At 39.1% G+C, this 16,857-nt stretch overlaps 1 protein-coding gene and 1 long non-coding RNA gene across 6 annotated transcripts; both read right to left on the bottom strand.

The window, feature by feature from the left end:
* Positions 1-2,477: 2,477 nt before the first annotated feature.
* Positions 2,478-8,364, bottom strand: LOC113013908 (uncharacterized). 2 transcript variants are annotated; one of them, XM_080287882.1, is made up of 7 exons: positions 8,254-8,364; positions 7,455-7,514; positions 6,584-6,714; positions 5,127-5,344; positions 3,952-5,025; positions 3,673-3,841; positions 2,478-3,155 (listed from the first exon to the last, which is right to left on the bottom strand). In XM_080287882.1, exons 4-7 carry the CDS (start codon positions 5,335-5,337, stop codon positions 3,029-3,031), a joined length of 1,581 nt encoding a protein of 526 aa, XP_080144008.1. In that variant the 5' UTR covers positions 5,338-5,344; positions 6,584-6,714; positions 7,455-7,514; positions 8,254-8,364; the 3' UTR covers positions 2,478-3,028. The 2 variants fall into 2 exon arrangements, with proteins under 2 accessions (XP_080144008.1, XP_026010924.2); XM_026155139.2 differs by lacking the exon at positions 8,254-8,364 and having other exon boundaries at positions 7,455-7,589.
* Positions 8,365-11,982: 3,618 nt separating this feature from the next.
* LOC113011349 (uncharacterized) lies at positions 11,983-15,920 on the bottom strand. Of its 4 annotated transcripts, none has more exons than XR_013900964.1 (5): positions 15,613-15,920; positions 14,848-14,913; positions 14,342-14,497; positions 13,799-13,891; positions 11,983-13,503 (listed from the first exon to the last, which is right to left on the bottom strand). It is a non-coding gene; the product is annotated as an uncharacterized LOC113011349 (long non-coding RNA). The 4 variants fall into 4 exon arrangements; XR_013900965.1 differs by lacking the exon at positions 15,613-15,920 and adding an exon at positions 15,457-15,603; XR_013900966.1 differs by lacking the exon at positions 14,848-14,913 and having other exon boundaries at positions 15,613-15,915.
* Positions 15,921-16,857: the final 937 nt, after the last annotated feature.

Genomic DNA, 16,857 nt, shown 5'->3' with positions numbered 1-16,857 from the left:
TTTGCCACCACACTGCAGTACAGACACACACACACACACACACACACACACACACACACACACACACACACAGGGAAACGAGGGACCAGGAGCAGATTACACAATAGACACAACCATAAACGATCAAGAAAGACGAATAGAACTCATAATATTCATTAAACTAAAAAATAACACATGATCCCTGGGTCACAGACCCAGGGCCATGACAAAAAGCCTGCACCTGGGGTCTTGCCTGGTGTGATAGACCCCAGCCTCTATGGATCTTGCACTCAGAGCTTGTTCTTGTGCTGCCATGATTAGCGCCTCTGTGCTGTCTTTCAGTCCAGCTTTGTCCAGCCACTGGTAGGATTTCTGGATATCAGCCACCTCCTCTATCTGCCGGTGGTACATACCGTGCAGGGGCCTGTCCTTCCATGATGGTTCTTGGGTTTCTGCTGCCTGAGGTATTCACTGAGCACTCGGTGTGTATATATATATATATATATATATATATATATATATATATATATATATATATATATATATATATATATATATATATTTGGGTCAATACATGAGCGGGACACAGAAAGGAATTGGCAAAAATACCAGAGGCGCAAAACACTAGCTACTGGTAGACAGAACAGTCAGCCGAGACTGCAAGACCAGACTGACCAACCTGTGCACTGCCTGGATTGATTACAAGAAGGCCTATGACTCAATGCCCCACAGCTGGATACTGGAATGCCTAGAATTGTACAAGATCAATGGGACCCTAAGAGCCTTCATCAGGAACTCAATGGGGATGTGGCGTACAACACTAGAGGCCAACTCCAAGCCCATAGCACAAGTCACCATCAAGTGCGGGATCTACCAAGGAGATGCTCTGTCCCCACTGCTGTTCTGCATAGGCCTGAACCCCCTCAGTGAGATCATTAACAAGACTGGCTACAGATACCGACTACGGAACGGAGCAGTTGTCAGCCACCTCCTGTACATGGATGACATCAAGCTGTATGCCAAGAGTGAACGAGACATCGATTCACTGATCCACACTACCAGGCTATACAGCAATGACATTGGAATGTCGTTCGGACTGGAGAAGTGTAGTCGGATGGTAACAAAGAGAGGGAAGGTAGTCAGAACTGAGGGGAGATAGAGGAGGTGGCTGATATCCAGAAATCCTACCAGTGGCTGGACAAAGCTGGACTGAAAGACAGCACAGAGGCACTAATCATGGCAGCACAAGAACAAGCTCTGAGCACAAGAGCCATAGAGGCTGGGGTCTATCACACCAGGCAAGACCCCAGGTGCAGGCTGTGTAAAGATGCCCCAGAGACAATCCAGCACATAACAGCAGGGTGCAAGATGCTAGCAGGCAAGGCATACATGGAACGCCATAACCAAGTGGCCGGCATAGTGTACAGGAACATCTGTGCCGAGTATAACCTGGAAGTCCCGAGGTCAAAATGAGAGATGCCCCCAAGGGTGGTGGAGAATGACCGAGCTAAGATCCTGTGGGACTTCCAGATACAGACGGACAAAATGGTGGTGGCTAACCAACCGGACATAGTGGTGGTAGACAAACAGAAGAAGTAGTGATCGACGTAGCGGTTCCGAATGACAGCAAGATCAGGAAGAAGGAACACGAGAAGCTGGAGAAATACCAAGGGCTCAGAGAAGAGCTCGAGAGGATGTGGAGGGTGAAGGTAACGGTGGTCCCCGTGGTAATCGGAGCACTAGGTGCGGTGACTCCCAAGCTAGGTGAGTGGCTCCAGCAGATCCCGGGAATAACATCGGAGATCTCTGTCCAGAAGAGCGCAGTCCTGGGAACTGCTAAGATACTGCGCAGGACTCTCAAGCTCCCAGGCCTCTGGTAGAGGACCCGAGCTTGAAGGATAAACCGCCCGCAGGGGCGTGCTGGGTGTTGTTTTATATATATATATATATATATATATATATATATATATATATATATATATATATATACATATATATATATATATATATATATACATATACATATACACTGTAAAAAAAAAACGTGCTGTTTTTACAGGAAAACCCTGGCAGCTGGGGTTACCAGGGACTTCCTGTAAAAACGCTTTACAGATGCAACTTGTAAATTGATTTACAGTGAATGAATCTCAGATTAAAACTGTTAAATCTACAGGAAAAAGAAGTTAATTTCACACATAGATGTAAAAGATACAGGAAATAGTGTATTTATATATCACAAGTAATAAATGCTTTTTGTGGATCCATAAACTGCAAAATTAACAGGGAAATATCGTACAAAGAACTAATTTAAAATGGTAGAACTACAGTGAAACTGTGCATATTAAATGGAGCTGCTCTGTAAATTATACATAAAATCTATGCTGAATATTATATGTTTTAATGTAAAATTTTAACCATAACCCAGCAAATTTCTTACTGCTACGCCTACACCCAAACATGCAAAAATACATCTTGAGAAAACACAAGAGAGGAAAATATCACTTTTGGGAAATTTATTTTGCAGCCACATTAGCAAAATGACAGCAAATGGATCCATTTTTCCAACTAACACAATATGCAAGGCACACAGCAACTACACAATTCAATCAAAATATAGGCTATAAAAGCTGTGGAACATTCCTGCAAAGCAAGAACCATGTTCATGAAACAAGCATTTGTTAGACCCTCCACCAGAAAAAGTTAACTAACCTGTTAAGACTTTAAAACAAAAAACACATATTGTGTCAAAAATTATCATAATCACCGTGCAACGCAACACGCACCCTGCTGTCACCACAACCATGGCCCTGGTCAGAAAACATCAGCAAAACCACGTGGTGAAACAAACCTACACATGTGGTCTAGAAACACTGCAGTAGCAGCATGTTGTTTTTTTTCTTTTCTTATGTAAATAAAGAACATTCCTACAAAGAAAGAACATCTTCATGAATTGGCTTCATGCATTCGACCAGTAAAAGGTTCCAGTACACATTGTGGAACAAAATTAACAAAGTAAAACTAACAGTCCACAGAGAGTCAAGATTTAGGCTTAGCGCCACTCGTGGTCGGCGAGATCCTGAATCAGGGTGAGGACTCGAGGGTTCACACTGAGACGACGCTTTGAGTTTTTGTTCTCTACTTTGGTTCCTTTTTCTGGGTTTATGGAGAAGAAACACCTGTAGAATAACAATCATATAAAAGTTTATTAAGCATTTTTATAATTGATCAGTTAAAATACACGTACAAAGTAAGTAAAAATTAAGTATATACATATATATACACAGTCATGGCCATGACCACGTTCAAGACAAAGTATAACCAAAATGCTGTGGGGAAGTGAACAATGCATGGTCAAAAGTATTGGCACCCTTCACGAGTGTCTTCTGCAGTGATATGTCACACTTTAGCATTGTTAAAATCCAAAGCAAAGGTTATAGGTAGTCAGACGTCAGTTGACGCTTGGTCTAGCCCTGAGTCTCGGCCAGGCTTGGACCCGGATTCAGACTGTTAATGTGTTTAAAAAAAACAAACAAACAAAAAAAAAACAACAACAAAAAACAGAAAAAAAACAACTGAAACCGGCTCCAAAGCCGACCGAGACTCAGAGCCAGACCTGGACTCGAACCACATCAAAGCCAGACTCCAGATCCCAGAGTCTCAGTTATGAGAAATAACAAAGCCATATTTGTTCACCTCTGAAGAAACTCTAAAGTGGAAGCCAGCTCAGATGGATAATGGATGTTGAAATTGTAGTAGCTCCCGAACATGAGGCACAGTGCAGAAATGAAGGAGGATATGTTTGTGCTGACGAGGTTCCGATCAACACTCAGCATGTATCTTCTTGAGGAATAGCAGGACTGTCCTGTGAACAAATTATTTAACAGGTTATATCAATAAACACGGCAGTCACATGACATTCTATAAAAAGTGCACTTAAAAAAAAAAAAAGAGAGAGCTATGAAACAGACTTACCACACACGATAATAGTGGGTGTCAGAGGCACTTGCTCCAGTTGTACCTCATCTGCCAGACATGTATCTTCAACACAGAGAAGCATGGACTCCTCCTTCTCTTCAAAGTAGCTGAGCAGAAGCAGGACCATCTCTTTCACATCATCTGAGCAGCCACTCTGCGGTCCCCGCATCCTCTGAAGCCTTGCATAAGTCTGAAGGAACACCTTGCTTTTGCTGACAGCAACTGTGGTCAAGTAGTCCAGTAGCCTTTTCCCCTTCAAATCCAAATTACGTGTGAATGTCTCTTTGAGGTCAATCCCAGTAAGTTCCTTGAAGTGGACAGACATGCCAAGTTCATCAAACCAAAACGGCCACTCCTCCCTAAGGCATTTGATACTTTTCCCCTGATTGACATGCAGACGTTGTGTGTAGTAAGTGGACTTCATTAGACTTTTTACCTCTTCTGGATTGGTGTCAGCTTGCTGGAACATCACCTTGAGTTTTTCCATCTTTTGCTGTTGGCTCTCTGGAGTTTCTTCAAGAGGCAGAAATTCTACATTCCATTTAATGCACCCGTATGTATCCTGCATGGCTGCTCTTTCTTCTAAAGGGATCTCGTCTGTGTGGTCTGAGTCAGTCTGTTTTCTTTTTCTTATTTTGGGTGTTGAAGTGCGCCTTACATTTTCAATTCTGTTCTGCAACTGTTTGACAAGTGAAAGGTAGCCTGCGCCAACAATCTCACCCTCTATTAAATCTTGCAGAGAATTGGGATATTTTGCCACCATTTTTCTTGCAACGTCAATTGAATGTTTTCTACCTACATGAGGGCATTTTTCCATCATCTCAGTCACAACAATCCGGACCATTTGCCTCCTCAGTTTTGGGCGAGGCCTTTTCCCCCTCTCAAGAAAATGCATCACTTCTGCAGGAAGTTTACTCCATGGAATTTCAAAGTTGTCATCCCATTGTGTGTCACATCCTGGGCTGCTGGAAGAGGTCGACGATAGACTTTGGGGTGAAAGTGAGAGCAATGACAGCGACTGGGTTGATGAGGCTTCCACAGATGATAGCAAGCTGTTCTCTGGAGTTTGGTCTTTAAATTACAAAACAAATACAATTATGATTCACACTGTATGTCTGTTCATGACCATCTCTGCTTTTGAGTTTGAATAGTTGTTTGTTGTTTTTACTTACATTTCTGTTTCCAAGCAGAAAGAAGCTTTCTTGCTTGTACAGGTCTTAATGCTGTCATCAAATCTGCCTCCGTTACGAAGCGTAGATCATCACTTGTCTCAACTCCAATGGACTGCAAGTGCTCCTCCAGGATGTTTTTGTTCACAGCTTGAAGTTCTGGTAGGACTTCCGTGATGGCGACATCTAGGAAGGTTCGCTCTGAGTCACTCATACTTGCACTGAAGAAGAAATGCCACATCCAAACAAAATAGAAAATCACATACAGTTCATACACTTGATGGAGCAGGGTGTGGATTACGTGACACTTATATTAATGTTAAACTATTTACAGTGAGAAGTGAGCTATTAGTTGGACATTATTTTGCCACAATACTATGCTTTAGTGGAATGACTCTGTATTCTTGAAGAATGTATGATACCAAAGGATAGAAATCAGGCAGGTCATTAATGTTGATACACTGTAACCCAAGACTGTCCTTTGTCACAGAATACAGATGGTATTCTGAGAGGAAGATGCCTTTGTGGATATCCATTAGAACATACACAGATGTGTCATTTTGAATCAAGATGAGTAGAAGTTCACCAAACTCCATACACTCGTCATTTCTGTACACAAGAAACTGTCCCTTTTTATATGCAGTGCCCTTGTACTGAATGTCTGTGGTAACTGTGGTATTGCTTTCTGAAAAAGCTAACTCCCTGACCGCATGCTGAATAGTGTCACTGTAGAGGTTGGGATAAAACGCACAGCTCTCCTTGACTTGCAGCAGTTCACGGCATTCTTGCCCTGCTAAAAGATAAGCCTGATACATCTGATGACGTGTTGACAAAGTTTGACAAATATTTTTGAAGCTTTTCAAGTGTCTGGCACATCTTTTGAAGTAACTGTGTTTACATTCAAACCTAAGCGTCCATAACCTCATCAATGGACCAAATTTCAACAACAGTGCTGAATAATGGCGCAAATAGTGGTGCTTGGGTTTTAGTTTAATTCCAGGAAACAACATCTCTCTCATCTCCAAATATTCTTGGATCAAAATGTCAGCGAATGCTATCTGGGACAAGGAAATGCTCTGAGCACAAATAAGATCCACAATGTCTTTCAACTGGAGAGCTAACTGCCATACTTCATCCTCATGGTTTTGTACTTTGTCACCAATCAAAACTGGCAGCAATCTCAAAAGGTTCCAGTTTTGAATGGCTTGCCCTGATAATTTGGATCCGTCAGGTTTGACAGTACATGGCTTTGTAAGTGCTTCGGATCCTTTATATTTAAACTGTTTAATGCGTCTGTTTAAAAGGGAGTATGTGAACCATTTTTTATTTTTTATAATGTTCTTCAGGTACAGTGCTAGATCATATGACACAACTCCTTCAAAGAGGTCATGACCTAGACAAGGTGGGAGACCAGGCTGGGATACGTGAAAAGACTGAAGGGTATTGAAGATGGAGTTTACCTTTATTCCTCTGACGTCTTGGATAGTTTCAGACTGGAGATCAGCAACAGCCGCGTCATGTCTCTGGAGTGCGTGGAGGACCACAGGCATTCGGATCAGCATAAAACTCACTTCGTGTTACTTCACAGTACCTGCAAAAATATTGAGAGCAGCTGAAGTTTTCTGTAAACCCTCCTATGCAATGAGAACCCAAGTTGTCCCCAGCAATACAGTAAAGACCCCCTTTTACAGTTTCTCCATCTACATCTATTCCATCTGTCTCCAAAGATTTCAGATCTGCCAACAACTCTGAGAAAACTTTGGCTATTCCAAAACGCTTGAAGTCATTCTCAACACACAACAAGACTAAAAACATGTTATCTGTATTTGAACGCAAATGAATGGGTAAATTTGCTAATGACAGATAGACTGCAAGAAGTTTGTGCGTCTTTTTAGCAGAACCCAGGGGATTCACTACCTCAAATGAATCTTGGTACAAAATCAGTTTGAGGCTTTCAGGGTTTTCATTAAAGAACTGGTGACATTTGAAAATTTTGCCATCATATAAATCCTTAAAAATTTCTACATCAGGACCCCCAAACTGTTGTGACTGTGTATTCCTCCATAACTGTGACTCTAAAAAGCTCTTCAGGGTTTCTCCAACTGGTATGTAGTAAGCACATTTTTCTGTCATGTTTTCATCCATTCCCAATGGCACTTTCTTGGGTTCTGTGTATTTAAACATTTTTTTGAATGTTTGATTTCTGGTGTGTGTTGTTCCTAGTTGTCCCTGATGGCAAGCAGAGAACAAATCTGACTCTTTAATGCAGTCACAGATTTTAGTGACTGCTTCATCTGATAGGTTCATTTCATTTTTTAGTAAACAACTTACCTTATTAATTGTGTAGGCTTGACCCAATTCGTGCACATTCTGCATTTCCTCAGCAATACTCTGTATAGTAGAGGCAGGAATTAGCAGCTGTCCTTGCAGTTTAAGGTAAAAGAGACACATGTTTCTGAGATAAGAATGACTATCCTTCTCTGGCATATCACTGGCTGAACTAGCAGATGCCATGGTTTCATGTGTGTTTTCTGAATATTCTGTACTGTCATTTGGGGGCTGAGGACGAGATTCCTTGTACATGTCATCAATACCATCTGGAGAACAAGCTTTATGCTTCCTACACATGTGAGAAGTAAATGATGACTTTTTTGTAAACATATGCTTACAACCACTTACTGGACATGACACAGACCTGCCCTCTGCAATATGATCGTTTAAGTGAGACACTAGCTCTTTCACTGTTTGAAAATGGCGGGCACATAATGAAACCGCACATTTTAAATCTGCAACAAGAGCTTTAGGAGTAGCTTGAAGTGCAGGTGCATTGTGCACACGATAAAAATGCCCCTTGAAAGCAGAGTACGTGGTGAATGTTTGGCTGCAATTGGCGCCAACACATTTAAAAATACAACAAGGCTCATTCTTATGCACTCTGCAATGTAGTACATAGCCTCTTAATGTGACCAATACCTTTTTACAAAAGACGCAGATGATCATTTTTAGTATTTCAAAAGTTTGCCTGTGCTTTTCAGCTGAACTAGCATGCTAGCGCTAGGTTATGAGCATTGGTCTAAATATCAACTGGTGCTTTTATCTCGAAAAAACGTCGCCAAGATATTGAACTTACCGTGCAGACTTTCTGACGAACAAACACAGATCCTCAAAAAACACTTGAAATCGTATGTTTGTAATTTGTCCTAACAACGTAGTTGCTGAAAGTTCGACGTTTTCTTCTCTAGTGCTGGCTCGTTAGCTAAGTTCGTGAACTAGGCGCTCTTCTCCTCCCGCCCTCACGTCATTATCCAATCAGAGACGAGCTTCAGATGCACATTCAAAATTAGGCGCGCTCAGTGCAACGTGAGTGGCCTGAAGTAGCTTACAGCTCTGTGGAGATGAGGCACCATAGAGATCCTATGGGAGGCACTGTAAGTTTGTTTAGCCTGTAATAATGAGACATTGCTGACCTAACCCAAAAAAGTATTCTAGTCTAAGTATCACATTGCAATTAAAAGAAACATAAAGAATACAAGCATTATGACAGAAGCATTACTTAGTCGTTAAATAATAATTTCTTATTGGTTACCCTACAATAGGCTGCAAATAGCCCAAATGATTTAAGAAAAAAACATGATGTAAACAATTTTAATTGTATATTTTTATATAGGCTATAAATGGAGAGGCAACCTCTCAGGTTCACAATGACATCTTCTGTGAAAACATTTTTATTAGTCCTATCCATGACTTTGCATCATTTCATGAATCATGTTAAAAGTAGGCCCAGTACATCCATGCAGTTGTAAAGTGACTTACATATACGTCATGTGTTTTTAAGAAAAACTGACTAAAACTGTGATTTTTACAGTATTTGCATGTCAAATTAACATGATTGTTTGGTTATGAGTATTACGGTGTTTCACTGTTTTTATTCACAGTATTTGTAGTTTTAACCAATAAAATTGATTATAATCACACATTCATGTTGTAAATATAACAGGAACATTCTGTTTAAAGGTTTACAATAATTCACTGTGATCGAAACAGGAAAGTTGTGTTTTGGGGTTTACTATACATTTCTGTAGGGGTTTTACATGGTTTTTATGTCAATTTCACTGCCCTTTTTTACAGTGTATATATATATATATATATATATATATATATATATATATATTTAAATATATGTATGCCGATTATAACCTGGAAGTCCCGGGGTCAAAATGGGAGATGCCCCCAAGGGTGATGGAGAATGACCGAGCTAAGATCCTGTGGGACTTCCAGATACAGACGGACAAAATGGTGGTGGCTAACCAACCGGACATAGTGGTGGTAGACAAACAGAAGAAGACGGCCGTAGTGATCGATGTAGCGGTTCCGAATGACAGCAACATCAGGAAGAAGGAACACGAGAAGCTCGAGAAATACCAAGGGCTCAGAGAAGAGCTCGAGAGGATGTGGAGGGTGAAGGTGACAGTGGTACCAGTGGTAATCAGAGCACTAGGTGACTCCCAAGCTAGGCGAGTGGCTCCAGCCGATCCCGGGAATAACAGCGGAGATCTCTGTCCAGAAAAGCGCAGTCCTAGGAACATCTAAGATACTGCGCAGGACCTCAAGCTCCCAGGCCTCTGGTAGAGGACCCGAGCTTGAAGGATTGACCGCCCACAGGGGCGTGTGGGGAATTTTATATATATATATATATATATATATATAAGCTTGAAGGATTGAAGGCAAGCAGGAATTCTTTATATATATATGGCACATGTCCATATTTATGTTTCCAGATTGTTTGTATAGTTCACTTTCTATACTGTACTCTTTGTACAGTTTTTATTTTTGCTGCTTTTGTCTTGCACTGTCCACTTTTCTGCAATGAAATGCAGATTTCCTCTTCACCCTCTACACTGCAGACTTCTCCATCAACTCCCCACGCTGCCACCTACAGAAGTTCTCTGACGACTCTGCCATAGTCGGCCTCATCACAGGTGAGGACAACTCAGAGTACGGACAGTGGACTCTGGACTTTGTGGACTGGTGTCAGCAGAACCACCTGCTGATCAACGCGGGGAAAACCAAGGAGTTGGTGGTGGATTTCCGGAGACGCAGACCCAACACACTGACACCGGTGAACATCCAGGGAGTAGACATTGAGATAGTGGACTCTTATAGGTACCTGTGTTCACCTGAATAATAAGCTAGACTGGAGCCACAACACTGATGCTCTTTACAGGAAGGGTCAGAGCAGACTCTACCTGCTGAGGCGGCTCAGGTCATTTGGAGTACAGGAAGCGCTTTTAAAGACCTTCCATGACTCTGTGGTGGCATCTGTCATTTTTTACAGTGTTGTATGTTGGAGCAGCGGTTTATCAGCAGCTGAGAGGAAGAGGTTGGATAAACTCATTAGGACGCCACCTCTGTTCTGGGATGCACCCAGTGCAGGTGGTGGGAGACAGAAGGACTCTGGCCAAAATAACATCTCTGATGGACAGAGTCTCCCACCCCATGCATGTAAATGTTGCTAAACTGCAGAGCTCCTTCAGTGACAGACTGCTGCATCCTAGATGCATGAAGGTGCGTTTCCGCAGGTCCTTCCTCCCTGCAGCTGTCAAACTGTACAATCAGAACTGCTCCCAACAAACATAGATGTTTACATCTGCGCTGTAACTTGGCACTATTTTATCAACCGATTCACACTATAACCAGGGTTTGCCCCTTATCTGTATTTAATTTTATTTAATTTAATAACAGTATGGTACTCAGTTTTTGGTAACCATTGTCCTTGATGTAAATATGTAAAAATTGTGTATGTTTCTGTTCTGTGTCTTGTGTACTGTTTGTTTGTATATGTGTCTTTCTTGCTGCTGTTACACCCAAATTTCCCCTTGTGGGACAATTAAAGGATTATTCTATTCTCTATTCTATTCTATTTTGCGTTTTGCTGATTACAAATTTGAAGAATGTAACAATGGCACTGACTCTGACATATAGTGAAGAATAAGTCCAATCCACTAAATCACAGATTAGCAATAAAGAATGGACAAAAAAATGTATTTAGTTAAGCTGGTCATTAGCACTGTTGTATAACAACATAAATCACATTTTGTAGAAAGCTAATGAGTTATAAAAAAAAACATTATTTTATGTTATGAACGATTTCTGGACTTTGCCGATAGCTCTTCTGATAAGGTACTGTTACCTGGTTCACACCATTTTTCTTGAGCAGCCTCTTCAGCAGTTACATACCTGCCTGACCAATCAATCATTGCACAAGCATAATATCGGCCATCAAAGAACAGCAGGATCATCCAACAGCAGGGGCGATGCAGACATCTTTGTGTACATTCACCGTTGTTATGCTACAACAATTACCATGTATGAATGTCTAAATTCCTTTTCCACAAACTTCTCCAGGATGATCAGGACAAACACAACATTTAAAGCAAACTATCCATTTTAAAATTTGACACTCTTGACAACTCTGATTTTCTTCCTTCTACACTCAAAAAAATGAAACGTTGACTTTAATTAAAATTATTTTGTCAACAGGTTCCACGAAATTGAATTATGTTAGTTTAAAGCAAAAATCTTTAGTTCATCTAATTTAAAAAAACTACTTAAGATTAACAAGACATATTTAAGACTAACTAAATCAAGTTATGTTGTATGAACATAGATGATATATTTTCAGGTTAGATAGTTTAGATTAGTTACTTCAACACATTTCTTATTTGTGGCAGTAAAATGTTAAATTTAAGTTAGATTAATTCAAATATTATATTTTCAGCCACCTTGTGCTTTATTAATTAGTTTTACATAAATCTATTTTGTCAACAGGTTCCACACAAATGAATTAAGTACATCCAACTTATTTTTTAAAATTTATTTTATTGCCAACACATTCAGTGAGCATTTGTGTAAACCCAGTCCAAAATAAAACACAACAGCTCATTAGGGTTAGTAATTAACAGTATGTAGACAGATGCAACATCAAGACTTTAAATTAAATGTCTGTATCTACCAGAAATAGAAGAAAAAAAAAAACGCATTGAAGATCACATAACACATTGATAAGATGACACTTGAGTTATGCACATGTGATGCTAGTAAGGTCTGTGAGTGTTTTTTTTCTTTTAGTGTCTAAAATGGATAGCAAAGTTGCTATTTGCAATGATTGCTTAGGGTCAGTCCAGTAACACAATGCCAATGAAGTGCTTTCCTTTAACAATGCAAAGTGAAGTGTCCACCTCAACAGCCATAATTTAAAAAAAAAAAAAATTATGTAACAACAACAACAACAACAACAACAATAATAATAAATAGTCCACTGATATTAGCAATCAAAGAAAATTACATTACCATCCCAAATAAAACTTTAACAAAACATGCCAAGATTATGGTCTAACAATAAAACAGCTTGTCAGCGTTCAGTTTTTTTGCAACAGCACAGCAGTAACCATTTAACACTTGCCACTGTCAACATTTATTTTACCAGTGTTTGGGCAAAAAACTTCAGATGGAAACATTTTAACATGGAAACAATTGTTCGTCTTTAAAAGTCCACAAAATATACATTCATCCTGCATTCCCAACTTGGATGATCTGATATCCTCCTGTTGGTGTTGTTCCCAGACCATCATGAAAATGTTGTTCCAGGTTCAACATTGCAAGTGACCAATCACATTGTTGTGACGTTATTCTATTCCAAGCCATTTGTGCATTTATGAAATTCCAATGTTGCAAGGACAATATCAATTCTGCTTACTGTTTATTAAAGGGTTACGGTTAGGGTTAGGGTCAGTTGATCGGCGGACAGAGGCGGTTTCACGCAGCTTAAGTACAGTTTTTTGTTTTACGCCGGTTTTTCCCGAAGTCGCAAAAGTATGACGTCACAACATTCTGATTGGTCACTTGCAATGTTGATCCTGGAACAACATTTAGTATGATGATCTGGGAACAACACCAACACGGGGATATCAGATCAACCTCCTAACTTACCCTTATTTTTAGTATGTATTGCAATTACCTTTACAATGCACACAATGTAACACAAACTGAATATGAACATATTTCCACCTCATAACAATATGCCTTGAACGCTAATATACACACCACCCTTCAACATTTCTGGTGCAGTATCATCTCTCAATTAAATCCTTTAAATCTCAAAACTTTTGAATGTCTCTTAGCTTTCAGTCTTGAGGTTAACTGAGATTCAGTGCATTTATCCCACCCATTAAGAGTGCACATGCAGAGGCCAGGTCTTCCAGGTCATGCAGGACACACTAGATGGTTATACCCACATCGGCTGGAGGAGTGCTGGCATCAGCTCTTTCGATGGTAAAGATAGCAAGGGTAATTTGTTCCAGCTCCCTCTGAACAGCTGTAGCTTAGACACAAAAACATAGAAAAATGGCATCCAGTTTTAAAAAAAAGAAAGAAAAAGGGCCAAAGCTACCCTTTAATGACGTAAACACAATATTAGGAACATGCACCCCAGTGTGCCACTATTTCAGACTACAGATTCAACGATAAATATAAATAGTTTGGGTATACAAGATTTCCCAAAACATTTAAACAGGTTCCATGCAAATTACAACAACAACAACATTACAACATGCAACAACATTAGTTATTCAAAATTAGTTTTTTATCTGTATTAAACCAAAACTAAAATTACCAACCAATTATTCTTTGAAGAGGATGCTTGGGTCTTCATTCAGGTAAAAAGGTAGTGCCCTGAGGACACACTCCCTCCCCTTTTCAATGGTTTCCTTCTGTAGAGAGTGGCAGAGATACAGGAAGAGAAAACAGAAATACTTTAGGATGACAGAAACTCACATTATACGCAAAATGAATGACATAGCCACTGCACAGATAGACATGTACACAAGACCAACTAATCATCACATGGATATGAATAGTTAACCTGTTGGGCAGGGTTTCCACCACATTATATATGTCCATAATGGAGGTAAAGAAACTAATACATCATCTTTTTTGCATTCAAAACATAACATAAAAACATTCACTTCTGGTTTAACCTAAATCAAGGGATCAGATTTTACATATGTTTAGGTAATTTAAATTTTCCAACGTTTTGAGTACCAAACTTTGTCTTGCTTAATATAAATGTAAGTGCACTGTGCAGCTACCATACACTAGCTGTTTAAATTTGAAAATGATCTTATTAGCCATAATATTTTGCTACCAACAGAATAACGCACCTGTGTGGCTGGGGCCAAAGTTTGTCTAATTTTCTTCCCTGCAACGCCTCCTTTTTTCTTGAAGACTTTTATGAGCTGGTCAGTGTATTGGTCAAGTTGTGTAAAAAGCCTTGGAACATGTGCAGCAGTAGTAATCCTCACATATTCTGCTTCCACCTGAAAATATGTCAACAAACACAACATACTGTACTGTAAATATACATACTATATGTACACATATACAAACTAAAACTAATGTAGAAAGACCTCATTAAAGCTATAATTTTAACACAAACATTTACACAAAATGCTAATGGAGCCATTACAGCTTTTATTGTTATTTATCAAGTTCCAAAAAATATTGATCACAGCTGATCTGAAAAGAATTTCATGCCTCAGGCCTTTGAACTGCAACCTTTACCATGGTTCAGATGTGGAGACGAAATAACAGGGGCATGGGATGGGTCACAAAAGAAAACTTAACTTATAAAACAGTTTTGTTTTTAAAAGTATAACAGTTCACATACCACATACAAGCTCAGCAGTACCACATACACCACATCAGTATAGGAGGGAGCAGGTAAAGGCAGGATCTGAGATTTATAAAGTAAAACAAGAAATTCATTACTTAATTTCAAGAAGCAAATTATTGTTTGAATTACAACTAAATAAAATACTACTCAGAAGAAAAGCAAGAGATTGACACTGCCATGTGCTAACTTTCTATAGAAGCAATTATCACCAGGTCTGTCGACCTCCATTGTCTGTCCACTCATATGTCTTGAATAATTTTATTAAAAAAATTAAGTGTGTACTTTCACAAACTGTAATTTATAACTACATTGATATGTATAACTCCGCTAGGAAACATGCTGTATTTACAGACCATTTTTACATAATACAGATTACTGATAGAGCAGAACAATGGTGTCACAGTGGCTTTCGCCCTTGACTTTTTGGATTTTAAATGTCACTTTATGCTATCCTTGCTATCCTATTCGATATTTCCGACTCTCGGATTACAGAAAAGGAATCCCAAGAAAGCAAATGGAAAAATAACCCCTTGAAAGAATAACCCCATGAACCCCTGTAGCTAATCCCTTAATAAAACAAAAAACAATAAAAATGTTTCTTACACAGTCCACAAAATAAGCATGTCCAGGACCCAGTAAAACTAATGTAAAACAAGCACACGCAAACGATATAACATGTCTTGTAAGACAAACGCAAAATATAACCATGCTGGACATATAGATACTACACAACATAGTCAAAGAAAAAAGTGGTCTTACCTCTCAAAGAAACAGCAGCTTGGCGCCAAAACAGCCTTTTTCAGTTAAATTTGAAGTCTTGCGCATGAGCAGGCACAAGCCGTGAAACCTTCTTGTTCTGCGCGGTTTCATTACAACTGTTTTTGCATTACTGCCACCTTGTGGATATACAAGGTATATCGATCCTCATTGACTTAACTTAAATGTTATGCGATCAAGTAACACATTAGTATTATGTACGTTGAATAATAGACACAATTACGTAGACTTGATTAGAAAAACATATGTTAACTTAACAAAAACATATATTTTAAGTAAAATGAAAATAAATAATTAATATACACTGAACAATCCACCTCATTCATTTTTTTGAGTGTATGTATATGAAGACAAATAAAAAGATGAAGACAGAATTTAGTTTGAGTTATTTTTGTATTCAACACATTAAAAATATAACTATAACTGCAAAAATACTGAAATGTGATGAAATGCCATAAGTTTTCACACTTTTTATGTCAAAGGAATACCAAACCGCAAGCTAAATTTTTGAGGCACAGGCATGATCTCGTTACACTCACTTTATTTTTGCTATTTAATATAAATGTCTATCTTTTGCTCAGTGCCCAGAGAGGTGTTAAAGTTAAGTTAGAGTTAAAGGAGTTAAAGTTTAGTCCCACTTTCTATTATCAAAAACTTAATGAGCCACTAGGCACTATGGTCTGGACTCCTAAACCATATCCAGACTGACAGTGTGTGATACATTCTGGAATTCACTAAACCATCATGTCAATGGTTAAAAAGTACCATTTAATATCTCTCATAAATTACCCTGTTTCACCAGATGGGGATGCTGTCTCTCCACTGTTTTCCAGCTCCACTATCTCCCAGAGCAGAAGGTTGGCAAACTTTACTACCAAAAGATAACAAAAGCAAACAAACAACAAAAACAGCTAAAAAAATCTATTTCATATAATGAAGCTTCCTTTGAAATACAATATATTGATGATGTTCATAATGGTCATTTATTGCTTTACATCTCTCACAAGAACCTCTTGTGATGGGATCACACCACAGTGAGTTAACTGTAAAGAGGAACCTGTATTCATAACTTAACTTGGATTTGATTTCAGCAGTTTCCCAACTACACACCTGCGCAGTTTTGTGACTGCATGTTGCATCATTGTAATGCTACAAGTTTGTTATAAGTAACAGCTTACAGCATCTACTTTCACTTCTAGCTGTGGCGTGGTTATACTTTTTATTTAA

Source organism: Astatotilapia calliptera, chromosome 13 (genome assembly GCF_964374335.1).
Source record: "Astatotilapia calliptera chromosome 13, fAstCal68.1, whole genome shotgun sequence".
In the NCBI taxonomy this organism is placed as follows: Eukaryota; Metazoa; Chordata; class Actinopteri; order Cichliformes; family Cichlidae; genus Astatotilapia; species Astatotilapia calliptera.
Note: the sequence above shows the minus strand (reverse complement) of the source record. Positions and strands in the feature narration are given on the sequence as shown.